At 39.6% G+C, this 26,857-nt stretch overlaps 1 protein-coding gene across 8 annotated transcripts in view; it reads left to right on the top strand.

Annotated features, from left to right (window-relative positions):
- Positions 1-202: 202 nt before the first annotated feature.
- The window catches only part of ATE1 (arginyltransferase 1), a 160,072-nt gene continuing 133,417 nt past the window's right edge, over positions 203-26,857 (top strand). For 2 of the 8 annotated variants that reach the window (XM_060033923.1, XM_060033925.1), the window contains exons 1-8: positions 1,233-1,429; positions 3,657-3,720; positions 5,753-5,815; positions 10,015-10,118; positions 11,858-12,121; positions 17,191-17,420; positions 19,304-19,432; positions 20,348-20,476. In XM_060033923.1, the coding sequence (XP_059889906.1) occupies positions 1,324-1,429; positions 3,657-3,720; positions 5,753-5,815; positions 10,015-10,118; positions 11,858-12,121; positions 17,191-17,420; positions 19,304-19,432; positions 20,348-20,476 (1,089 nt within the window). In that variant the 5' untranslated portion in view covers positions 1,233-1,323. Of the gene's footprint in view, positions 948-1,232; positions 1,430-3,656; positions 3,721-5,752; positions 5,816-10,014; positions 10,119-11,857; positions 12,122-17,190; positions 17,421-19,303; positions 19,433-20,347; positions 20,477-26,857 lie in introns of those variants that run through there. The other 6 variants (XM_060033926.1, XM_060033929.1, XM_060033924.1 and 3 more) reach the window with 5 other exon arrangements.

Below are 26,857 nucleotides of genomic sequence, written 5' to 3' on the forward strand. Positions count from 1 at the left end.
CTGTTGTGGTGGCCTCTCCCGTTGCGGAGCACAGGCTCCGGACGCGCAGGCTCAGCGGCCATGGCTCACGAGCCCAGCCGCTCCGCGGCATGTGGGATCCTCCCAGACCGGGGCACGAACCCGTGTCCCCTGCATCGGCAGGCGGACTCTCAACCACTGCGCCACCAGGGAAGCCCTCTAGCTTCTTTTTAAAAGTTAGGAAAGTCGCGGGGGTTGGGGTGACGGTGGGATGAATTGGGAGATTGGGATGGACATGTATACACAAATATGTATAAAACGGATAATTAATAAGAAACTGCTGTATAAAAAAATAAATTTCAAAAAAAGAAGTCGTAAGATATGGTGGCACTAGGAACAAGGCAGCAACTGGCTCTGACACTGGTTTCCTTTAAAAGAGTGAAGTGTTCAATTCACTTACCCTGCCATCCACAGAATGCATGTGTACTCGAACCTACGGGACATTTAAGTGAGTGCTTGCTGGTTTGGAAGAAGCTAGAATTGGCTAGGACGGCCTGAAATGGTAACTTTGGAACTGAGACCTGCAGGATCTAAAAAGAGGGTGATCACAAGCTCTGTGCCTCAGTCTCCTTATCTGTAAATTAGGGCTATCAACGCGCAGTTGTGGGAAGGACTGGCGATGAAGTAACGCAACGGGTTGGCAACTCGGCACCAGAGCGCACGACTACGATCCACTAATCCTGGGAGGCCCCCGGACCCAATACCGACCGGGCCCCCCGGCGCTGCGACGCACCGCGCCGGGCCTCGCTCTCCACTCCTCCCTGCCGCGGACCCCAGCGCTCCGCAGAGGTCGGCCCCGGGGCGCCGAGAGGCGTGGTCGGCCTGCGTGGACCTGGCGGCAGCCATGGCCTCGTTGGTGGAGTACAAGGGACTCAAGGTCGGCTACTACTGCGGCTACTGCGACTCCGAGGAGGGCAAAGCGTCCTGCGGTGAGTGGTCCGGTCGATGGAGCTGGTGCGGACGCCTTACGTCCAAATCGCCGCACCGCCCGCCGCGTCCGGGCCCTCGCGAGGGAACACCCAGGCCCTGCTCCCCAACTCCCGCTTTCCTTTCCCACTCGTTTCTTCCCAGACCGTTGTCCTTCACGTTTTGTCTCTTGGTCTCATCCTCACCGAAGATGGCGGTCCTTCTCGGAGAAGGAGCGGAAATAGCGGAAGGCTGCTGCCCTAGGTTAAGATGGCGCGGGCGGCGTCAGCGCCGAGGGGCTCGGGCGAGGGCCGGGCTGTGGGCGCCCGGGCGGCGCGGTGCATTGTGGGGTGGCGGCGGCTTTGGGCTGGGCCGCGTAGCGTTTGGAGGGTCGGGGCCATGGCTTCCTGGGCCGCGCTTTCGCCCAGCATCGTGGAATATTTCGAGGGCGAGGATTTCTACCGCTGCGGCTATTGTAAGAACGAGTCGGGCAGTCGCTCCAATGGTAAGCGGGCCGGGCTGGCGGGCGGGGAAGGTCGCCGCGGCCTCGGGGCTCGGCGTCCTCGGGGGTCGCGGCGCCCCGGGCCGACTGGCTGGAGGGACGCGCCCAGCCCCTGCCCAGCTGCTGTCTCGTGGAGCGAGTGCGGAACGCGGCTCCCCCTGAGTGCAGTGGCTTTCGGAATTAAAAACGGACCTCACCTTTGATTGAGCAGGGAACCTTCTAGATGCTCATTCTTCGCACAGGTGCTCGGACGTGAGAAATAATTATTGTCTCGCAGTAGCCAAGTGTGGAAATAGGTGTCCATCATCAGTAGGAGACGGTTAAGTACCTGGTGGCACGCCTGCTGGGGAGCGCTGCGGCGTGGTCGGTTACGGGGGCTGACCTGTAAGTGCTGATGCTGCTGTGAGGGTGTCTCCGAGGGACAGGGCAAAACGCGGGGTGCAGGACAGTGAGTGTCGGGTGGTGCTATTGGTGTAGAAAACTGTGTGTGTGGAAAACACACGTGCGCGGGCATCCGTGGATAAAATGTCTCTGGAAGAATATAGAAGAAACTAGTGACCGTAGTCGCTGCTGGCGAGGGGCCCTCTTGGTACCAAGGTGCTTGAAAATTTTACCAGGTGTTTGGGTGCCGTGTCATTTCTCCACCCACCTCGATGACGACGACAAAGCCAGCCTACAGTACCCTTACCCGCCATGATTCAGTTTTCTTTCGGAAGATTTCTTGTTTGTAAACAGAACATCATGTTTATTTCCTGCCGTGTCGTGTTTTGGCAAAAGTAGACACTTATTTTAAAGAATAATCTAGCATTGTGGAAAATGGGATGTCTATGAAGATGTAAATTGGGGTGGTTTCCGTATTAAAAAAAATGTATGTCCTACCGTAGGGGAATGATTTGGGCGATTATGGTGTGTCCGTTTACTCGCTAATTAAAAGTGTTTATTAGGTGCATCTTGTGGGTGAGCGGGGGTAGAGTGTAGTATAACGCAGTCATTAGTGACGGTGATGAAGATGAGTAAACGTGAAAAAACAGAGTCTTGGGTTAAACGGAGAACATAAGCAGGATGCAAATAACATATGTGACACGGTTACAGCTCTGGGAGGAGAAAAACCCAAATGGTGACAGTGGTTGCCTTAGGGTATTAGAGATTTTTCCCTTCTCTCTTTCAGAATCTTAGTATTGTGATTATAATATATATGTAACAAATACTTTATATTAAACATGTCTAAAATAATATTAGGTCCTTAATTATTTTCTAGTAATTTTAGTAAGAGAAAATCGATTAATATAGACGTTCTCTAAGTTCTGTGGAAAAAACCTACTTTCAACCTTTTCACTTAGATAACTGTAAATTTCTGTCATCTCGATTTTAATAATAATCTTTATTCTAGGGCACCCCACCTATTGGGTAGGTAGGTTTTACTATTCCTATTTTACAGATGAGGAAATTGAACCTCATGGAGTAACTGGGTGTTAATGGGTCTCCACCAGGCTTCTGGACATTTCTGTTGTACACATGCCTGTGCTTTTCTCATGACGCCCTGCTCTATCAAGCCTATCTTTATCTTTACGTACTGCTGGTGCAGTTTACTGTTTACAAGAATAAAATTCACTTTTCTTTACCATTAATTCAGTGTTTTCTCATAGTCTTCATTGTTTTCATGGTTGCATAATTATTTCATCATATTGATAACATTATAGTCCCTGTAATCAAGTTTCTGTTCCTAGGCATTTGGATTACTTTCAGTTTTTATACTTAAAAGGAATATTGCTGTACATATACTTTTGTTCAGTGTGTAAGACTATGGTGTAAACAAATAAAAATCAGGAGAATTTATATGCACAAGAAAACATTTGCTTTCTAATTCTTCTAAAGAGACCAGGTTATTAAATTATTGGGGATATTATTATGACTTAAAGGTGTGATGTAATTTGATTGCAGTGAGGACCTAAATCTATGATGTCATAGAGACTGTTGACTAATCCTGAATTGCATGTGATCGCTTTGTGTGCTTGATTTTTAAACTTAAGATAAATACATCATGTATTTCGTTTGTGTTGTGTATTGTGTCAAGCTAACAAGTATGAAGTATGTGCAGACTTTCATTTCTCCAATATGAGCTGGATTTTTTTTTTTTTTGCTTCAGTTTTCATATTTTAAAGATAACGCTTTGGATTTAAAAAAGTAAAAAGTTCCACCTGCTGTAATTAACATGGCACTTATTTTTCAGGCATGTGGGCACATTCCATGACTGTACAGGATTATCAGGATCTCATAGACCGAGGATGGCGAAGGTAAAGGTCCTTAATACAAAGATACTTCTTTTTTTTAAAAAAAAAAATTATTTATTTATTTATTCATTCTTTCGTTCATTCATTCACGGCTGTGTTGGGTCTTCATTGCTGCACGCAGGCTTTCTCTAGTTGGGGTGAGCGGGGTCTAGTCTTCGTTGCAGTGCGCGGGCTTCTCCTTGCCGTGGCTTCTCTTGTCGCGGAGCATGGGCTCTAGGTGCGTGGGCTTCAGTAGTTGTGGTGCACGGGCTTAGTTGCTCCGCGGCATGTGGGATCTTCCCAGACCGGGGCTCGAACCCGTGTCCCCTTCCTTGGCAGGTGGATTCTTAACCACTGTGCCACCAGGGAAGTCCCCTCTATGGCGTTTTGTTATAGCAGCTCAAGCAGAATAAGATACTCCCCCCTTCCCCTCGTCCCACAAGATTATCTAAACCAAATTGCAGATATCATGTCATTATACCTGTATTAAGTATGTGTTTCTAAGAAGGATTTTCTTTCTTACCATCTCCACAATATCATTACCATACTTTCCAAATTTAATAATAATTATTTGACGTCACCAGTTACCTAGTTTTGATTAGATTTTCTGCTCGTCTCAAAAAATTCTTTTTTATAGTTGGTTTATTTGAATCGGGATTCCCTTAAGTCCACACGTTGCCTTTGATAGCTGAGGTTTTTGGGCAGCTCTGTTTATGTAGATGATTCTAGAATAGCTATTAGGTAAGGTTCCTTACGTAAGTATGAGCAGTGTTAGGTGCCCTGTGCCAATACTCCCCAGAAGTCATGGGATTGAGCACAGTAAATGAAACTTCACAGCTTTCCTTAAACGTAATAATGGGGCCCAAAATGAGGACAGATATAGGCCAGATGTTGAAAGACTTCGTGTGCCATGGTAAGGAGGTTTTGTGGGGTTTTTCTAACGGTACAGGGGAGCTATTGAAGGCTTTTATGTCAGAGAGAAAAGGGATGGAATTTGTGATTTGGAAGTGATCATTCAGATAGAGAGGTGTCTGAGCGGGTGATTCTGAAGGCAGGACCATTAGTTCCAGAGGTTATTGCGGTGTCCATGTGTGAGGTGGTGAGGACCGCTGTCATGGTCAGTAGCAGTGACTGTGTATCAGGAGATGGATCGGATGGATCATAAGACACATTTTTGAGGCATCTTGGAAGTAGATCGCTTGCTGGCAGGATATGGAGGTGCATTAGAGGGAAGAGTCTAGGAGGACTCGCAGGTTTTCGGCTCGGGACCTGAATCATGTGTGTTTGCTAGGGCTGCCTTGACAAAATACCACAGATTGGGCAGCTTGAGCAAGAGAAATTTATTTCCTCACAGTTCTGGAGGTCGGAAGTCCGAAATCCAGCTCTCTGCAGCTTTGGTTTTTCCTGAGGCCTCTCTCCTTGGTTTGCACCTGGCTGCCTTCTTGTGTCCTCACACGGTCCTTTCTCTTTGTGTGTGCATCCCTAGTGTTTTGTTTATTGTTCCTTTTTGTGTACAATTTCCTTTTCTGATAAGGATACCAGTCAGATTGGATTAGGGCACATTTAAATCTGGACAAAATTCAGCTCGTAAATGTATGACTCTGCATTAACTGAGATCCAGAAGGCATGGAAAGGATTAGATTGGTTTGGGGGTTCATCGTGCTGGTGCCCATGGAACCCCCAAGTATGGATGTCATAGGCAGCAGCACACATCAGTCCCACAGCATCCTGGGCAGTTTTCTCTGACTGCCCTTTTGCTATTGAGGGTGGGTGGTAGATCGAGGCATGGAAGGGACTGCAGATGCAGGTGAGAGGGTAATTGAGGTGATTAACCATGGAATACATATGTAAACGTTCAGAAAAGAAAAACCTGGACTCTGGTCCTTGGTATACCCACGTTGCAAGATCATTTAGCTTATGAAAAGTAACTAAACCTAAATGTTTTTACACTGTTGATTAGATTTTTACCCTAATTAATTTTGTACTCCTGTACTAATCGACTTTGCTACATATGAGAAATGTGTACAAACTTAACAAAACTATTTTATAATTTTAGAAGTGGGAAATATGTGTACAAACCTGTCATGAATCAAACATGTTGTCCTCAGTACACAATAAGGTAAGAATTTTGATTAATATAATATATTCTATTAATATGAAGATTGTGTATAATTTTTTAGTAGACTCTTGCTTTTTGAAGTGCCTGTTTCTGTCTAGGTAAACATTCTTCATAAAGAAAAGCAAACAGATTTTTTTCTACATACTCATACTCTATTCCTGTGCCGATCAATAGCTTTTAATAATACTGTTTGGTTTAGATATAAATATGGTATAAAAAATACACTATTTAGCAGTCTAGTCAATAATACGTGAAATATTGGGAGAATATTGGCAAATACTTAAATTAATTTTAGATATCAAATTTTTATCAGTTTAGCTTATGGCTTTGCAGTTCTCTGGTGTGTTGACAACAGTTGTTTCATTCAGGTAATGCCACAGGATCCTCTATAAGGGGGAGGAGGGCTGACACTTATCTGCGTCTATTCAGAGTCTAGTTTTCTTCACTGGAAAACTTGAACTAAAAGTCTGTTTTCCTACAGAGTGTTTGCTTGATTTTTCTTAATGTTTTGTGTTTCCCCTGTGCCCCCCTTACTCTGCCCTAACATGGGAGGATTTTTCCCTTCTCTGATTATGAAGGTCCTCCTCTTCCCCTCCCTCTTCCCCTTCTTCTGGTAGAAAGTAGGGAAGGTACGTTAACATTGTGAGGCATATGTCTGCAGTTTCAATGTGTATGTACACTCTAGATAAAAACACAAACACAGTTGTGTCCATCATGCTTGGCATGTCCCCACAGCTGTCTCCCTTAATTACTCTTTTTTTTTTTTTTCCTTAATTACTCTTAACTTGTTTTGGGGTTGTAGACTGTTTTGAGAATTTGATGGTTGCAGATCCTCTCTGCAGCAAAACAAAACAAGACAAGGAGCTGTATAGACAAAAATAATGTAACATCTAACATATTAGTTTTAGGGTGATCACTGACTTCGAATAATTCACTGCTTCCTGGTTAAGAATCCTTTCTCTTACATAATTGGTCAAAGGACTGGTACAATAAGGAGAAAAGATGGATGTCTGGTTTGCTGGCAGCATCTCATTTAGTATAAAACGACAGAGTAGCTTTTTCAGCTTAGTGTTTATGAAGTGGTGACATCTTCAAAGACAAGTCATTTTCCTTCTGGTAACAATTTATTACTGGATTATGGCTGGGATTTTGTTGAAGTAAGTCTGAAATTGATTGGCCTGAACCCTGAGGATCTCTATTCAGAAAATGCCAGTTTCAGTGGGTTAAAGAAAAAGATAAAAGCATTTATAATTTACTGGGTGCCTGTCTCATACAGAGCACCATTCCAGGTGTGTTGCCTTTATGAAAAGGGATTCAGTTAACATTGCAAGAGAAAGTAATTGTAAAATGTGACTTACTTAACAATTTTACATGGAATCAAACATTTTCTGAATTGTTATGCTTTTTTTTAAACAATATACACAAGAGTGGAAGCTTTATTTTACTTTATTTTATTTTTACATATTTATTTATTTGTTTGGCTGTGCCGGGTCTTAGTTGCTGAGTACTGGCTGGATCTTTAGTTGCGGCATATGGGATCTAGTTTCCTGACCAGGGATCGAACCCAGGCTCCCTGCATTGGGAGCACAGAGTCTTAACCGCTGGACCACCAGGGAAGTCCCTGATCGTTATTCTTTATACAACTTTGTTTTATATGTTGATCTCTTGGAGTCATTTTGCATACTCTTCTGGTTATTTTACTTTGTTTACTGCAGTAGTTGCAGTGAGGCCTTATGTAAAGGCAAGGTGGTCTAGCCTACAACTTAGCTTCTTGTTAGGCAGCTGCTAGGACCTGTCCAGTATGTGAGTAAAAATGAGGACGAACTTCCCTGTCTATGGATTTTTTTAAAAAATTTTTATCAGTGTTGTATATGCTAAGAATTTAAAGAATCAAACAGTTCTGTAAAGCTTATTCTGCAAAAAGCAGTCCTCTGAAACCCTCCCGCCTGTCTCATGTTCTGTTTTCCCAGTTCAGTCACTTTCAGATCATTTAACTGATTCTTCTGGGTTTTCATCTCTATCTTTAAGTGACATGCTTATATAATTATAATACTTGATTTTTAAAAAATTGGTTTTCTTCATTATCTCTGGGCTTCTCTCTTTGAAAGATAAGGATTTAACTTTATTTCAGCCCTCTTCCCCTGTCACATTCAAGCTCCTGTTTGTCCTCGTCCCAGACTTCCGAAATTAGAAATATTATCGTTTTGGATAGATGTAGTCACCTCATTATGGCTGTGTAAGTAAGCTTCGCAGCTCAGCCCTGTAGTAGTCCATGATTACTTTCTTTCTCTTTCCCTGCACAAGTTTTTACTTTCCTGGTGTTGATTATTGTCATTTTTGTTTGCGTAGTCTTCTAGGTTCCTATTACCAGTTTATCTAAAAATGCTCCCTGAGAGGTGTAAATTTCCTCTTGGTATGTTTAGATGCTTCAGGTACGCTATCATTTTTATCTTCTTGATGAAAATGTCTTGTGGAATCTTCTGACCTGCTGTGATCTGGACAGGTTGCCTCTGTGCCTGATGCATCGCTGTCATCCTAGGATCCCTTTTTTACTGTCATCTTGAGGATTCTCTTTGGGTCTTGATTTGGATCTTATCTCTTCTACCCTCTTTCTTGTATGTATTATTCCTTCATTTTAGTGAAGCACGTCTTCTAATAGCTTCTTGAGAAAAAGTGCATAAGAGGTAAGTTTTTTGAGACTTTGTCTGGAAATGTTTTCATTGACTACTCAAACTTAACTTACTGTTTAGCTAGGAACAGAAGTGTAGATTGAAAATAATTTTCCTTTAGAATTTTGACAGCTTTGCTCCATTGTTGTCTTACTGCGGTTGAGCAGTCCAGTGACATTCTGACTCTTGTTCCTTTGTCCAAAACATGTTCTTTCTCTTGGGAAGTTTTTTTGTCTTCAAAGTTCTGATGTTTCATAGTACGTTTGGCTGTGAGTCTGTTTTCATTCATTGCATATGGACTTGAGGGACCCTTCTTATCTAGGGGCTCCTCCCATCATGTCCTTCAGTTCAGGGAAATTTTCTTGTATTTTATTGATCCTCTCCTTTCCATTAACTTCTTTCTCTTCTCTAATGTCTTTATTCAGACATTGGAACTTTTAGACTGGTACTCTAATTTTTTTTTTCTCTTCGGTTTTCCATGTCTTTTGGGAGATTTCCTCACCTTTATTTTCCAAGTCTTCTGTCTTCTATTTAACTTTTAATTTCTTCTCATTATATCTTATTATTATATTTTTACTTCTAAGAGGGATTTTTGTTCTTGGACTCTTAAATTTTTTGAGATTCCCTTCTTCCTGTATACTGTATGTCTCTATCCTCCAAGTTACTTTCTCCAGGTTTTTGGCGCCTATCTTTGTTTTAGAGGCCCTCCTCAAGTGTCTGGTGATTCCAACCTTCCAGTGTTCCACTGGAAATTTTATGTACCCTGGTGGGTCTCGTTTACTGTGGGCTTTAAGTAGGGTGATCTGGCTAGCCTGTTCTTTGGGAGAATCTCTGAGGTCAGTATTTTTAGTTCTGATCACATTCTGGAAAGAAAGTATCATCTACTGATGTTCTGGGGCTGGGCTGGAGAAGTGGGTCTTGGAGGTCTCAACATTCAGCATGTATACTTCCGTTTACGCTTACTGTTTGCAGTACACTTCCATTCCTTTCAGCTGTGCCTGTATCCCTCAAGTAAGAGGCCTTATTTTCCCCTTTTCTGAAAAGTTTGCAGTTTTCTGATGGGTTGTGTAGAGAGTCATATGTGCAGAGTGGGGGAGAGTATCGGATATATAAATCGCTTCCAAAACAGACTTTCAAGGGACCTTCCTATTTTCACTCTCATCTCCCAGGGTGTCAGGTATGGCCAATACGTTAAAAGTAACGTACCCCTACGTTACTTTTAGGGGTAACGTAGAGAAAATTGGATATTTTTTTGGCTTTTCCCACTTTTGGCTTAGGATTCAACTTTTCTTTGGTCTGCTAAGTCAGTTATCACTTGTACATCTGCTTTCTAGCTTCCAACATTTCTCCCATTATTTTTTTTCCTAGTGGTTTATGTCTTTTTCTTTTTTTTAATAATCCTTTAACTGTATTTTTGTGAGATTTGGGGTGGGATTAGAGGCTACATTAAACCCTGTCCTATTATTCAGCACTGATTTTATTTCTTCACAGTTTGAGTTCACTTTTTAAATATTTATTTTGCTTTCCTAGGTGCCGACCTTTACAGTTTCAGCCGTCAAAATCTCACAAGAAGGTTTTGAAAAAAATGTTGAAATTTCTGGCTAAAGGGGAAATTTCAAAAGGAAATTGTGAGGGTAAGATGAGATGGGGGTCTAAAAACTGTTTACCTCAAATAGATGTTTCTTTCCAAGGTTCTCACTTTCAGTCATTTCTTAGATAGGGGAAGGAGGTCCAATACAATCAGGTACTACTGTTACTCTGATGATGATGACTGCTCTTAGCACTGCTGTTACTGTTACCACTGGCCCCCAAATCAAGGATATGGGGAATATATGCCAGGGAAAGTCTAGCTTGGGAAGAAGAAAGGACCATTTTAAAGATGTGATTTCCTGGAGTTTATTTAAATTTTAGTTTTCACAATTCTTCGAGAACTCTTAATTTTATTTGATCCTAATAATACCCTTATGAAGTAAGTAGAAAGTGATACTGTCTCTGGAGAAATAGATGCTTATCTGCAACTCACACAAGATTGCATAATCACAATGCTGAGTGAAGCTCAGAGTTTCCATGTTTGAGTAAGGTTTTTAGTAAATTATATTGCCTGAAGTTGTCTCTTATTTTCAGATGAATTCTGAATTGTGAGTGGACTTCCTAAAAGATCATTAGTAACATTTAATTAACTTGGGTTACAGATACTTTGCTTTTTCAGTGTTTTTGCTGCCTTTTTTTTTTTTTTAATGTTTTCCTATAGGCACTACCTAATACATGACCATAAGAATTGGGAATGCCACCCATTCTTAGAGCTCTTTCTCACTTCTGCCATAGGAAATGCCTAACTCTGGGAGCCTCCCACCCCTGTCTTAGCTTGCTACTTCATTCCCCAAGTATGTTTTGAATGCCTGCGATGTTCTAGTCCCTCTTTTAAGCACTGGAGATACAGTGGCCAGCAGAGCAGATTTGTTCTTTGCCCTCGTGCACTGTGCTTAACAGAGCAGAATTCAGGACAACTTGGAGCCGACTTGGCAGCAGAGAGGCCAGAAGGCTCTGGGTCATACTGGAAACGTCAGAATTCTGGTGTAACTCTGTTTAGTGTTGTCAGTATATAACCTTAAAGGTTAAACAGATTTTCGTGGTTAGTCATTATGCAGTTTTTTTCAGCAGCCAGGAATCATGTTCTGAGTTTCAAAAATTAATACTTAGATAAGTTTTGAGGATGCTGTCCATTAGTACATTGAGGATGGCCTGTTTTTTATGTAGCTTTTACATTTGGTTTTTTATTTGACTTGTTGTAGGCTTCTGAATTATTTGTGTCTGCACTCAGTTCATAGGAGTGATGTACTCATTAGGGTAAGAGACTAAACAGCTGTAACAAAGAGACACCAAAATGCGGTGACTAAAAAATGATAGAAGTCTGTTTCTTTCCTCACATAACAGTCCGGTGTGGGTGTTCCAGGTCGGCCTGCAGCCCTGCTCCCCCCTCCCCACCCCCGCCCCCGCCGTTCTGGGGTTCCCTTCAACATGTGATTTTCAAGATTGCTCTGGTTTTTACTAATCGAGCCAGTGGGGAGGGGAAAGGGTGGAAGGTCAGGGTTACAAATTTCCTTTAAAACAAGTGAGGCAAAATTGAACATGTCAGCTTGGTTCTGTTCCATTGGCGAGAGCTTGATTACACCTTGTGAAGGGACTGACACGCTCCCTTGCCAGGGTGCCACAGTCTTAACCGCAGCCCTGACCTTGGAAGATGGGAGAATGGATCTGGTGGACACGCAGTCGTCTCTGCCACATTGGATAAAAGGGGGCTTTTTCTTCCTGTGTGTATTTTAATTGTGTCAAATGGCCTGGCTGATGGACTTTGATCTGTTTTGATTTATAGATGAGCCCATGGAGCCCACCATGCCCACCATGGAGGATGCCGTTGCCAGTGACTTTGCATTAATAAATAAATTGGATATACAGTGTGACCTTAAAACGCTCGGTGATGACCTCAAAGAGAGCGTAAAGAGTGAAGAGAAGAAGAAAGGAAAGAGCTCAGAGAGGGAAGAATCTAATGAGTTAATCCAGTCACAAGATATGGAAGAGAAGTTGGACTCTGGTGAACCATCACATTCAGCAAAAGTGCATACAGCTCCTCAGCCAGGTATTGAAAGTTTGTTATCAGGCCACATTAAAGTCGTATTGAATAATTTTCTTTGTGCTTGAGACATTGTAGTCCCTGGGTGCTCTCATGAGCTAAAAAAGTGAATTACTCATGAAATCTGTGAAATAGATCCCTGTTTTATATACCTTATTATTACCTGGATTTAGGTGAACAAATTGTTTAAAAAACCTGAAATAATAGCCTTATTATCCCCTAACACAGACATTCTAAAAGAGTTCCATTTATTTTTACTACCTTAATGCCTTAGAGGTTTGAGAATAAAATTTTTGTCAGTGAGAGGGTATGGTGCTAAACATTTTTATTTTTAGTGTTAAATGAGACAAAGTAAGTTTTAGATGTTATGTCTGACATATAGACATTGTGAAATTCTTCACTTTATCATTAGATTTCTTTATGCAATCAAAATTAATTTTAGTTTGAAAACTTCCAGATTAAAAAGAAAAATTTCCAGGGCGTTCCTTGGTGGGCCTAGTGGTTAGGATTCCAGGCTTTCATGGCCGTGGCCCAAGTTCAGTCCCTGGTTGGGGAACTGAGATTCTGCAAGCTGCTCAGCCAAAAAAAAAAAAAAAAAAAATTTCCACATGTTGCTATTTAATCTCACCTTTAATAAGGTGAGACTTCTTTCTGTATTATCACTTATAAAAGAATTTATCCAGCGTTAAATGGATTTATTATATATGTGTGTACATATGTATGACTCTTTCAAAATTATTTCATTAAATGTAAATTTGCATAGTTATTCTTCAGTTCTTGAGTTTGTTCTTATATTTATTTATTCAAAATCCAAGGGAGAGACTTTTTAATATTATTTTAGTTTTTTGTTTAAAAGTTACACGTGTTAAAGCACAGAAAACTTTGCGTTTTTACTGAATAGTTTTGTTTTTTTTTTTTGGTGGTACGTGGGCCTCTCACTGTTGTAGGCTCCCCTGTTGCGGAGCACAGGCTCTGGACGTGCAGGCTCAGCGGCCATGGCTCACGGGCCCAGCCGCTCCGCGGCATGTGGGATCTTCCCAGACCGGGGCACGAACCCGTGTCCCCTGCATCGGCAGGCGGACTCTCAACCACTGCGCCACCAGGGAAGCCTGCCCTTTTTTTTTAATCTAAAACTCTCATGGCATTTAAATTGTTTGTCCGAGATTTCATTCTAATTGATAAGAATAGTCCAATAAAATATTTTGAATGGTTTAGATCGTTTCTTTCAACTCTTACTCTCTTGGGCATTAGGGTCGGTCAGTTTGTTTACCATTTTTAGTTGTTATTATAAAAATTACTTATAGTTTATAAAATTTGAAAAACCTTCATTTTGGAGAATTTCAGAGACAAATGTAGACTGAATATTGTAATGAATTTCCAGGTACCCTTCCCTCATTTGAAACAATTATTGACTCATGATGTCCACTCTTCTTTTTTCTTCTGGTTTTATTGAGTTATAATTGACATAACGGCACCGTATAAGTTTAAGGTGTACAGCATAATGATCTGACTTACATCGTGAAGTGATTCTCACAATAAGTTTAGTGAATATCCATCGTCTCAGATGGGTACAAAATTAAAGAAATAGAAAAAAAATTTTTTTGTTATGAAGAGAACTCAGGATTTACTCTCTGAACAGCTTTCATCTATAACATACGGCCGTGTTCATTATATTTATCATGTTGTACATTACATCTCAAGTAGTGATATTATCTTACAGCTGGAAATTTATACCTCTTGACTTGACTTCATCCAGTCTCCCCCTTGACCACAAATCTGATCTCTTTTTCTATGAGCTTGTTTGCTTGTTTGTTTGTTTGTTTTTGAAATGATTGGCCATTCTTACTCTTCCGGTATTGTATTGAAGCAAATTCCAGACATTATATCATGCTGTATTTCAGAATGCATCTCTAAAAACTAAGTACTTTAAAAAACATTCACAATACCGTTATTGCACCTAAGTAAAATTCCTTAATGTTGCTGAATATCCATTATTTAAATTTCTAATTTTTTTTGCAGTCTTTTTTTTTAACTTTTATTTTATTTATTTATTTTTGGCTGCGTTGGGTCTTTATTGCTGTGCGGGCTTTCTCTAGTTGCGGTGAGCGGGGGCTACTCTTCGTTGCGGTGCGCGGGCATCTCATTGCAGTGGTTTCTCTTGTTGCGGAGCATGGGCTCTAGGCGCACAGGCTTCAGTAGTTGTGACTTGCGGGCTCTAGAGCGCAGGCTCAGTAGTTGTGGCACATCGGCTTAGTTGCTCCGCGGCATGTGGGATCTTCCCGGACCAGGGATCGAACCTGTGTCCCCTGCATTGGCAGGCGGATTCTTAACCACTGCGCCACCAGGGAAGTCCCAGGTGTACTGATTTTATACTGATGATCTGTTTTCTTTCTGCTGAAGGAACTTATTGATTTGGGGAAACCTGTATCCCCTAAATAAACTGAAATCCTAATTTGCTGCCCATTGCAGTTTGCAGTGTGACAGTACATAAATATAGTGTGAAACAATCACGGTAAGGATTGCTTAGTCCAGTGAATTAATTAGTGTAAAGATGACATAGGTGGTCTTTCATTAAAATACTGAAAAGTTGTTTCTCAGTTCACTCTAGATAGTTTTATAATTTGTTCATAATTTTAAAACTGTGGTAGGAATGTAGTTTTGAGTAGCTGTTAGGAAATGCAGGTATTTTTCCTTATTACTATTTACGGGATGTTGATAGGTGAAATGAAACATTGTTTTAGGTATTGCTGATACACATAATAGCTAATAAAAATAGATGACCCTTTTTTTTAATTGGAGTGTAATTGCTTTACAATGTTGTGTTTTTGCTGTGCGATGAAGTGAATCAGCTATATGTATACCTACACCCCCTTCCCTCTTGGACCTCCCTCCCACTCCACCCCCCATCCCACCCATCTAGGTCGTCACAGAGCACCGAGCTGAGCTTCCTGTGCTTTATAGCACGTTCCCGCTATCTATTTTACGCATGGTAGTGTATATATGTTAATCCTAATCTCCCAATTTGTCCCACCCTCCTCTTCCCCCTGCTGTGTCCACATGTCTGTTCTCTACGTCTATGTCTCTATTCTTGCCCTGCAAATAGGTTCATCTGTACCAAAAAATAGATGACCCTTAATTGAACAGTGGATATAGTTTTATGAGCTGCACATGCATTAACACATTTAATCTTTAGGAACTCCACCGTTAGGACTGGTTATTATCTTTCTTGTACAGACGAAGAAACTTGCCCAAGGTCATCTAGCCAGGTGTGACAGAGCTCACCTCAGGTAGCCCATGTCAGCGTGTGTGCTCTTGACCAACAGGCTGTTGTGCCTCTCAGGACAAATTTGAGAAAAGACGCATTCCCTGGCCAAAGAAAATTAATTCTCTAAGGCAACAGAGTGATGGCTAATTATGGAATTAGTTTTTTGTTATTGGTTTATTAGACTCGTTCAGAGTTTTTTTTTAATAGGTAAATTTTGTTTTTAGTTGGAAAACATGTAGTGAAGTTGTATTATATGGTCTCACTATCACTGTTTTCTCATCAAATTAGTTTCTTTTGACCAGGTCTTGGTCTCTGACAAGTCCCTTAACACTCTATGTCTTAATTTTCTTCTCTGTAAATTTGTGATTTGTGAATACTGTTTCAGGATCCTAAATTTTTAAAAAAGCGTTTTTCTTTATTTAATTAGTGGCTTTTAAAAAAATTACAAAGTTATGTTTAGTGTTAGAAAAATTGGAGAAAAGAGAACACTACAAAAAAAAAAGGAGCAGGAAAGTCCTTTTTTTAAATTTCTAAACCCAAGTAAAATGACTGTTAACATGGTGATATATTTCTTTCCAGGTTTTTTCCTAAATATTTTAATTATATATATTTATACATAATGTTTTCTTTTTAATAAATTTATTTTATTTATTTACTTTTGGCTGCTTTGGTTCTCTCTTGCTGTGCGTGGCTTTCTCTAGTTGCGGCGAGTGGGGGCTACTCTTCGTTCTGGTGCGCGGGCTTCTCATTGCAGTGGCTTCTCTTGTTGCGGAGCACGGGCTCTAGGCACGTGGGCTTCAGTAGTTGTGGCTTGTGGGCTCTAGAGCTCAGGCTCAGTAGTTGTGGCGCACGGACTTAGTTGCTCCGCGGCATGTGGGACCTTCCCAGGCCAGGGCTGGAACCCGTGTCCCTTGCATTGGCAGGTGGATTCTTAACCACTGTGCCACCAGGGAAGCCCACGTTTTAACATTGAATAATGACAAATCCCCTAAAATTTCTACAGCATTTAAAATAGCTGTTTGATATTCTGTTGCTTGTTTTAAAAATTGTGTAATTCTATAATTGAGCATTTAGATTACTTTGAGGTTTTCATTTGTGTTCATTATTTGCCTCTATCTCTTATGATTTTCTTGGGATAGATTCCTTGAAAACAACTTCCTAGATTGAAGGGTACTCACTAAAATTTGTGGTTTATAATAGTAAAAATTGTTATATTTTAAAGGATTATCAGTTTGATATTTGCTCTTTTAATTAAAACAAAACTCAAATTGGAGCAAAACTAATGAGACCCCCCCCCCCCCCCGTTAGATAGAGAAGGACACAAATATCTTGAACTAAGCAAGGATATTTTTTCATTAAAAAAAAACCTGCCGGAGTATGTTCTGGGATCAGTCCTCATTTACACCTGGTTCCTAAGCATTTATCTCTGTCACCAGTGATAAATGCTTAGGTTTCAGAGAAATGTCCCTCAGAAATGGGCTGGAGACAGCAGTGTCGTGAAGCAGAAGGTATTTGATTATGTTCCTTTTACAAAGGCAGAGAAGTGGATGAATATGTAAAAGAAAATGTTTCAACAATACGAGCTGCCTGAAAAGTTTCTGTTACTATTTACTTTCTCTGGCAGTTCTTCTTCGAAGGTAGAATTTAAAGATCAACTTAGGGGTCTACACCATGAGCCTCTGAAACGTCTACCCGAAGCTAACCTAACAGTTGGAACTGTTTGTACTGATTTTGTGGAACCTTTGAGACCTTTAAAAAATATTTCTAGAGCCAAAAGTGATTGGTCTAATATTTTGAAATTCTTTTGTAGGCAAAGGGGCAGATTTGAGTAAGCCTCCATGTCGAAAAGCAAAGGAAATCCGGAAAGAAAGGAAAAGGTTAAAACTCATGCAGCAGAACCCAGGTGGAGCACTGGAGGGTTTCCAGGTTCGGTGTCAGCCACCGTCTTTGTTCCCACCAAAGGCTAAATCCAACCAGCCCAAGTCACTTGAAGATTTAATTTTTGAATCTTTACCAGAGAGTGCATCACACAAGTTTGAGGTACTTTGGAAGGTGTTGTTTGTTTGTTTGTTAGCTACTTTGTTTTTTTTCACTTGAGATCATACAGTTGATGTTTTGCTGTTTATATAATGGGAAATTAAAGTGAATTGGGATGGAGTAGCATTTATATTTACTAAGTTAATTGGTACTTTAGAAAAACCTTTTTGTTTTTCTTTAGGATTTAAAAAGGCAATTGGCTACTAAAGTGAAAATTCTAGTTTTAGTGTGTTGTTATTTGAGGTACTCTGGCTTTTTGTATCTCTTGATTGAAATTTAGTAGAGTGAAAAATAAAAGATACTGTTTTAAAATTTCATTTTTGGCAGCTTTGGTTTAGGTAGTGAAAGAGAATAGATCACAGTAGGCAAATCACTGTTTCATCCATTCTCATTTTATGATCTTGATCAAGGCAGCAAATGGTATTACATATGCAAGCCAGCAGTTAGGAATTAACTAAACAGTCCTAAATGTACTACTATAATCATCTCATTAATTCCCCCCAAACCAATTTAGGCATAGTGTGAGTATGCCTAGCCTTAAGAGTATTCCTCTTATTTTCCCAAATTGATTTATATTCCAGGTGAAGTCTAGATTTTTCAGTATTAGTTTGGTATATTTATAAAATTTTTTTCTAAAACATTAGCCATAATGATTTTATTATATTCTCCTACCTGATTAATAACTGGTCAGCCTTTGAATTTACAGCTTAATATAATCTAAGAGCATCACTTATCACTGAAAAACCTGATATTAAACATTTACTTTGGTGCAGTTTAAATCTTAGGACAATATATATTATCAGATATAAGTGTTAACAACTTTGACTATTATAATTCTTTGGCTACTCTGTTTTGGTATTGACTTTCTCCTTCCCAAATTGTAAGGAGAATGGAACACACTATTGAATACTTAAAATAGTTTATCAAGAGGTCTTTATCTTTTGATCAAATAGTAATGTATTCAGGGCACCAGGCACACCTAATATAACAGTTCTTCAGTAGGTACCTTTTACTTTTTTAATGTAATGATATCCAGGATGGATAGATTTTTGTTATCCCCTGGGTGTCACTCTTTCATGACAGCAACTACTTCTCATGGCACAAGAAGTTTCCAGTTGGAAACAAGAAGTTTCCAATTACGCCTTTCTATTGTATTACATTTGATTTCGTGTTTCACTCTTCTATTTTGCTAACATATTTTAACTGGTTAGTAAATAACGTTAAAATAAATGTTAGCCATTACTATGTACAATTACTGCTTTTAATGCATCCTCATTTTAGATATGAGGAAACTAAGGCGCAGAGAAGTTAATTTATTACTTGACTAAAATGGTGCCTTTAAGATTTGAGTAAAGGGAATCTGACCTTAGAGTCTTCATGTTAAACTATGCCATGAAATAGGAACACTTTTTGAGGGTTGTCTTTTACACTTACAGAAGAAAGTTGTAAGTGTAGAGTTAATGATGCATGGAAGAGTGTCCAAAAAATATATTCACGTTTTCAATCTTTTGGATTGTTTTACTGAAGGTCAGTTGTGTACAGCTAATATTAAAGAGTATTTATTTGTGTCTGTGTCTTGAGTGCCAGAAGTATTCTACTGTTTTACAATAGAGGCAGTCTTACATAATTCAGTCAGTCTAAGAGCTTAGTCTTAGAATTTGGACAGGATCCTCTGCCTTCTTAATGAGTCTATAATTTGGAGAAATAACTTCTTTTCTTTATTCACTAACTGGTTGATTTTTAATGTTAAAATATTACTGTTATATGTTCATGCTTTAATATTTATATTGGAACTTTGGGGCTTTTTTGGGTGGGAATAACTTAATGCATATTCCATGGAATAAATAAATGAATTAATGAACATTGTTTTTTAACTCCTTCTGAAGGTGAGGGTGGTGAGATCATCTCCACCAAGTTCTCAGTTCAAAGCCACATTTCAGGAGTCTTACCAGGTCTATAAACGCTACCAGATGGTTGTTCACAAGGACCCACCTGATAAACCAACTGTGAGCCAGGTCAGCAGGCCAAGTGTAATTTTTCTGTGCAAACGCAACTTTCCCCTCTATTTGATATCACTGTGTGAATTCTTGGTTTATTTGTGGTACATTTAATTTATATTCAATTTGCAGTGTATCTGCAAAGCGATAGGACCATGGAACACTGGACATTCTGAAAGTGCAGATTTTACCTGATGCCATGTTAAGAGCCTTTCATGTATAATTTCAGAATGGAAAGTAAAATGAAGTATCTCTATTTAAAGTCACTGTGTTTAGATGCATTTATTTAAGAGTTAGTGAAAAGGCGATCTCTAAGTTAAAATATTTATGAGAAAAAAGTAAAAAAAAAAACCCACTATATGGTAGGCATACTTTGTACAACACAGTTAATATGCTTTATCTCCATTTAAAAGTCATGTAGAAAAAGTTCATAACAAATAAATTACTCTTCGTTGATGTACTGCCCATACACAACTGAGTGGGACTAGAAAAGTAAGATAGTAGAATGTTTTAATTGAAGTCCTCATACACTTATAATTTTACAAATCAAATTACCCAAGAAAAATCTGGAAGGGGAAAAAGTTTAAAACCCTTAATATAAGTAGAGGTGACACAGGTAGTGGCAATTAACATGAGGAGCAATATTGACTCTGCTGTATGCAGAGAACCACAACAGGTAGATAGAGAAAAAAAAACAAAAAGAAATTGTCCCGGCCCTTGTGAGTTTAAATTTTTCATGAATATTGGTGCACAGTTCGTGCTTCACGCTCCGTGCTAGTCAACCTGTCCCTAGGTTTATTCGTTTTATAGAAATTCCAGCGCTGAGCTTTGGAAGTGGATTTGCGGAGATCTTACTCTAGCCTCACCTTCAGAAGCATATCATCAGGTAGAGGTGTTTCAGTAGCGTTTGCTTGTATCTTCCTTGCTCTGAAGGTGAGGCTAGTACCTGTCTCCTTTGAGGACCCCGAGTTCAAGTCGTCCTTCAGCCAGTCATTTTCTTTATATGTCAAGTATCAAATGGCCATACACCAGGACCCGCCTGATGAATGTGGGAAGACCGAGGTACCTTTTGCTAAATGTTTTTTTCCTATGTTGATGAGGTTGTCTATGAAGAAGCATAATATCAATATATAACCTTCTTATTCCATTTTCTTATCTGTTAAGTAGAGTTGATGATCCTTACATTGTGTACTACTGAACTTTTGTGAAAACAAGTTATACATGTGATCATTTTAAATCCCTCAGAAAAAAGGATATGTTTTTACTCAGTGTTCTCTCCAGGAACCTGAGTGTATTGTGTTTACACATCAGTCATTGGGCTAAGACAGCAGACGTCACTGAGTGCTCTTTGTGCCAGACTGTGCCACAGCGCACAGGGAGGAGTCTCTGTCTTCAAGGAATTGATGATCAAACGGGAAAGACGGACCATAAACAAATATATCTTAAGAAGAAGCATGTGGGAAAAAGCTGAATGTGTTGAGGTTACGTAGAGCATCATTTAACATGCATTTATTGAGGGCCTGTATTTTCCAGCTGGAGATATTTAGATGAATAAGAGATTGCATACTTTCCACAGTCGGACAGTGATGTTTTGGAAGAAAGATGACAACATATGCAGAAGGATTGAAGTTTTGATTTTTTGGTTTTTTTTTTAATGACATAGGATGTGTTAGCTTAAAAGAGATGATTAATAAGGCAGGAGTTAATGCTGCATGTTCCCTGAGAGAATGCTGACTTCTGGGTCTCGCAGAGCCTTTCTCGGTAAAGTGGGGTCTGCAGACCAATGGCATCAGCGTCACCAGGAATGCAGACTCTCATGTCTCCCCTCAGACCTACTGAATCACAATCTGCGTTTTGAACTAGGTCTCCAGGTGATACATGTGCACATTCCGATTTGAGAAGTGCTTCCATAAGTTCCCCGTTGAGACCTATAGCTGTGGGTGGTAGCATTTACAGATAAGGATTCTGAAAGGTGCAAGAAGTTCCCTTTGATATTCCCAGGAGGTCTTAATTCCTTTCTGAGCGTGATTCTTTCCTACTACCCTTGAGATTCTGGCTTTGTGCCTGCCTGCTTACCAGGTATGGATAGTTGGGCCAAAACACCCTGACATGTTTGATGTGTTCCCGGGAACCCCCTCACCCCCTTTTGGGCTTCAGGCCTCTGGTGGAGTCCATTCTTGCAGACCTAGTTCAGTGCAAAAGTTCATAGTCGTAACTGGGGAGACAGATGGGTGAGCAGTTCCAGTGCTGTTGGATTAGTAAGGAAAGCCACCTTAGTGTGGGACTGGAGGTTAGGGAGGTTTTTCTGAAGGAAGTGACATCGGAGCCAAGTCTGAAAAGATGAGTGCCACTTAACATCTGGACAGGCTCTAGGGCAGTGTTCTGTATTTAGGCATAAGGTATGATTGAGGCTTTTTAAAAAAGGCTTAAATTTACATTCACTGTCATCGGTAGTACTGAACTCTGGGTACATGATTTGACCTTGTGTTTAAATAGAAATACATAATGGATTTCTTTATTGTAGCCAAATAGTTCTGCTTTAATGATTCATTTTATAGTATCACATGCTTATAGCAAATTCATACAGGTGGGAAAGTTTGTATAAACTATCATAAACTTTCCCACCAGTATGAATTTTCTGTGTTTAGTACTTTGATTTCATACAAGTGAGTACGTTTGGCTTTGATCAATTCTTTTACTTTATTCATAGCATTTTATTTACCTGACATCTAACTGAATTCATATGGAGTTTTCAGAGACATTTGAAATGATATTGTTTTTCACATGGGCGAATTTGTTATCTCACTGAATGTAGTTTCTAAGAAATAACATGAAATAACATTTTGTAAGTCAGGACTCTGTACTGTGCTTTTTTCTTTATATTAGCCTTATTGAGGTGTAATTCACATGCCATTATAAGTCACCCATTTAAAGTATATGATTCAGGGGTTTTTAGTATATTCACAGAGTCGTGCAACCATCCTCACTAGCGCCAGAGTATTTTCATCATCCCCAGAAGAAGCCCCATTCCCACAGTGGTCACTCCTCGTTTATTCCCCAGACACCCCAGCTCCAGGCAGCCATATTCCACTTTCTGTCTCTGGATTTCCTTAGTCTACAATCAGTATTGTACAGTTCATATAAATGAAATTGTACAATGCTGGTCTCTTGTTGACTGGCTTCTTTCTCTTAGCATGATGTTTTCAAGGTTCATCCATGTTGTAGCATGTGTCAGTACGTCATTCCATTTTATGGCTCAATTAATATTTCATTGTATGGCTATACCAAATTTTGTTTCTCTTTTCATCCATTGATGGACTTTTGGGTTGTTTTCATTTTGGGGCTTTTATAGAAAGTTTTGCTATGGACATTTGTGGACAAGTATTTATGTGGACATATGTTTTCATTTCTCTGGGGTGTATACCTAGGAGTGGAATTGCTCAGTCATAGGGTAACTCTGTGTTTACCTATTGAGGAAGTGCCAGCCTGTTTTTCAAAGTGCGACACCTTTTTAAATTCCCATCAGAAGTATGCAAGGGTTCCGCTTTCTCCACATGCTCGGCCACACTCGTTTATTCCTTTATTATTATTTTTTTTTAATTTTAGCCATCCTAGTTGGTGTGAAGTGGTTATCTCATTGAGGCTTTTTTTGGTCTGCTCTGCGAGGCTTGTGGGATTTTAGTTCCCCGACCAGGGATTGAACCTGGGCCACAGCAGTGAAAGCGCCTAACCCCTGGACCACCAGGGAGTTCCCTCATTGAGGTTTTGATTTGCAGTTCCCTGATGGCTAATGATGTTGAGCATCTTTTCATGTGTTTTTTGGCAATTTGTGTATTTCTTTGAAGAAATGTCTTTTCACATTTTTTGCCCATTTATAATTTTTTGCCTATTTTTTAAGGGACTAGATACAAGTCCCTTATCACATATGTGATTAGAAATATTTTTTTCATTCTGTGGATTATCTATATCTCTAGTAGGATTTTTTATTTTACAATCTGTTTTGTCTGATATTGGTATAGCCATTCCGTCGTCTTCTGGTTCCTGTTGCATGATACTTCTATACCATCCTTTTTATCTTCAATCTCTTTGTGTCTTTGAGTTTCAAGTGTGTCTTTTTTAGATACCATATATTTGGATTTTTTTTTTTTAATTTGGAAGGAGAACAGTCTCTCCCACTTAGTTGAAGTGTTTAATCCGTCCATATTTAATGTTGTTATTGATAGAGTTGGATTTATGTCTTCATTTAACTTTTTTTCTATGTTTCATGTCTTTGTTCTTTTATTTCTTTACTACTTCCTTTTGCATTAAATGAGTATTTTCTAGGGTAACATTTCAATTCCTTTAATGATTTTTTCACTATATATTTTTGAGGTGTAGTAGCTGCTCTAGGGCTTACCGTATACATCTTGACTCACAGGAGTGACTACAGGTTTATACTAACTTGATTCCAGTGAGGTATAAAAATGTTACTCCTGCTGAGCTCTAGTCCCCCTTTTTGTGCTATTTATAACATACATGTTATAAGCTCAATATATGTTATAATTATTACCTTATATGATTTTATGTCTTTTATAAAGCTGAGAAGAGGAATAGGAACAGGTGTTTGTTTATAATTTGTTAAAATTAACCTGACTTTCCATTTCTGGTTCTGTTCATTTGTTCCTGTGGATCTGAGTTACTATCTAATACAATTTTCTTACTGTAGTTCAGCTTTGTTCCCATCCACCTTCCTTATGATGCTATTGTCAAATATCTTACTTTTCTATATGTTATAGTACCAACAGTACAATTGTACACATATTGTTTTGTACAATTGCTTTTAAAATCAGTTCAGAGAAGAAAGAATACACACATGTGTTTGAGAAGCCTCTGACGTCACGCCCTTGGGCCTCAGCCGTGGTGGTTGCACAGTCCCCCTGGGATGGCGGTGGTCTTACTAGTGTTCTCTTTGTCACCTTCCCTGATGGCTCTGTTAAGGTGTTTTAGCTCTGTTGGTTTCACATCCAGCTCTTAGGCTCCACTAATTGCTGACTGTTTACCGTATTGTTTTCAGCAGTGCCCCAGGGCATAAATTGCTCCATAGTTTGATTTATTAAATTTAGTCCCCTTTGCAGCAGCAGTTTTTGAGGCCCATCTTTGAGGTTTGTTCTGACCCCAGGAGGGCTCTTCTTCACTGTCTCTTTTCCTGTTTCTCTCTGGTAAACCAGCTAGCCTACGGTTTAGCTTGTTGCCCTCATGGAGCTACTAGCCTCCTCTTAGATGCTTCCACCAAGATCTCCATTGTTTTCAAGACTTCCCCTGGGCTTGAGCTTCCCTCCGTCCCAGCTGCAGTCCCGATTGCTGAGGAGGTCTGTTCTGTGGCCTGCCCTCTTGAGCCCCTTTGTGCCACTGCTCCGGAGCTGCGGGCAGGGACGGTGGCTCACTTCCCTTGGAGTGACCCCTCTGCTTCATGAGCAGCGCTGGGCAGGAGCTAGGCCCTACTTCTGGTCTTCTCTGGGTAGATGATTAAGTTTTGGACTCATTAACAGGGAATTTTAAGGCCTGTGAGCTGCCCTAGTGATAGTTCTGTGTAGGGAGACGGTCACTGCTGTAGATGAGTCCTTCACCTGCCATGTTTTCATCCTAGAAATTCTTTCCTCACTTGGCAGACTCTTGCTCGCAGGTAGAGAGTAAGTGCTCTGTCCGTGGGGCTGGCTGCCTAGACGATCTGATTTGGACATGCTGCTTTGCTTCTCAGGCTCGAAGTGAGGCGTTTTATACTGAAGGGACCTAATTCTTGTCATGGAGTACAAATAGTAGTTTTCCCTTGTACCTGGCTACGGTTTCTACCTGAGGAACCAGCCAGTGTTCCTGTGCTCAGAGGCAGAAAGAGAAGCCAAAAAAGTCCTCCTTTGAAAAGTTCAAATGATGTCCCGACCTGCTTTACGGGCTCCATGCAGCAGCTCACTGTGTTGTGGTTTTGTCAATATAATGGGCCAAACTAATTTAATTATGATCAAGATTAAGAAAATCCATTTTTGCTTTTGTTGTTGTAAACCATTTGAAGTAAAAAACAGTCAACATACTAACTTGGGAACTTTAAGTAACCCTATCAATGCATAAAATCCATTTCTACTCTGTTGGTGACCGTAAAATAAAATCGTTTAAACACCCCAAAAAGTAGGTTATTCTTTGAGAGATTTGATGAGAATATAAATAAATATAGATTGCTTTGATATGCAGAATAGCAAGTCAGTTCTTTTTAGTAACATCTTTAGAAAAACAGCACATAATTGCAGACGGTGAGATGGCATAGGATTTAGTAAATTATTCTATATGTTTGTTTCTATTACTGTTTTCAATCATTCAGGTAGATGCCAGATTTTCAGAAAATAATACTATCTAGATAAAATAAAACAGGAGTAATTTGTCACCTATCTTTTGTATAATACAGTATAAAGCCAGCATTTAATAATCTTTGTTTTTCAAAATATCAGTAATTCCATATGATATAAACATGGGATTTTTAGCTGAAATTTTATTGTTATATTTTAGAAAACAGCGTTATCTAATAATGTTTATTAAGTGCCAGTTGATCTCAGCTCTTCTAAACTATTTGAAGAACCGGCTGTAACCATAGCTCCAGTAGTCTCATCACAATTCTGAGGCATCGACTAAATTGTTTTCCAAATTTTATTAAGGACTTTCAAACATAAAGGAAAATTGAGAGAATAGTATACTGACCCCCTGGTACCCATCACCTGGATTCAGCAGTGGTTAGTTTCTGTGTTTGCTTTATCTTTTCTTGTGTGTTGAATCATTTTAACTTAGATTATGCATCATGACGTTTTACTCCTAAAGTCTTTAGCGTACGTCTCTGAAAAACTAAGATGTGCTTCTTCAAAATGCAATGTCATTATCACATGTAAGAAAACTGATGATTTGTAAATATCATCTAATATCTGTCTCATTTAAAAAAATTTCCCAGTTAAAAAAAATCAGTATCCAGTCTAGGTTCGTAGATTACACTTAGCTGTATATTAGTTTATATTTTTCAAATTGTATAACAGCTTCTGTCTTTCAACTATTTTTTGTGATATTGACTTGTTTTTTCAACTTTTTATTTTGAAACTTCTGAAATTTATGAACAGAAAAGTTGAAAGAATACAGTGAACACCCACATACTGTTCACTAAGGTTCACTGGTTGTTAATAACTTCTGTGAAATTTGCTTTGTCATCTTTTCTTTACTGGAACCATTTGAAAGTAAGTTGTGGGTATTATAACACTTCACCTGTAAGTACTAAGCATGCATCTCCTAAAATAAGTATATTCTCATGTAACCACAATGTTTATCATTCCTAAAAAATTAACAGAAATTTTATAACATCATAATCCATATTCAGAAGTTCCCAATTATACCCAAAATACCTAGAAAGCTTTTTTTAGAAAAATACTAGATCCA

Source organism: Delphinus delphis, chromosome 16 (assembly GCF_949987515.2).
Source record: "Delphinus delphis chromosome 16, mDelDel1.2, whole genome shotgun sequence".
Lineage (NCBI taxonomy): Eukaryota > Metazoa > Chordata > Mammalia > Artiodactyla > Delphinidae > Delphinus > Delphinus delphis.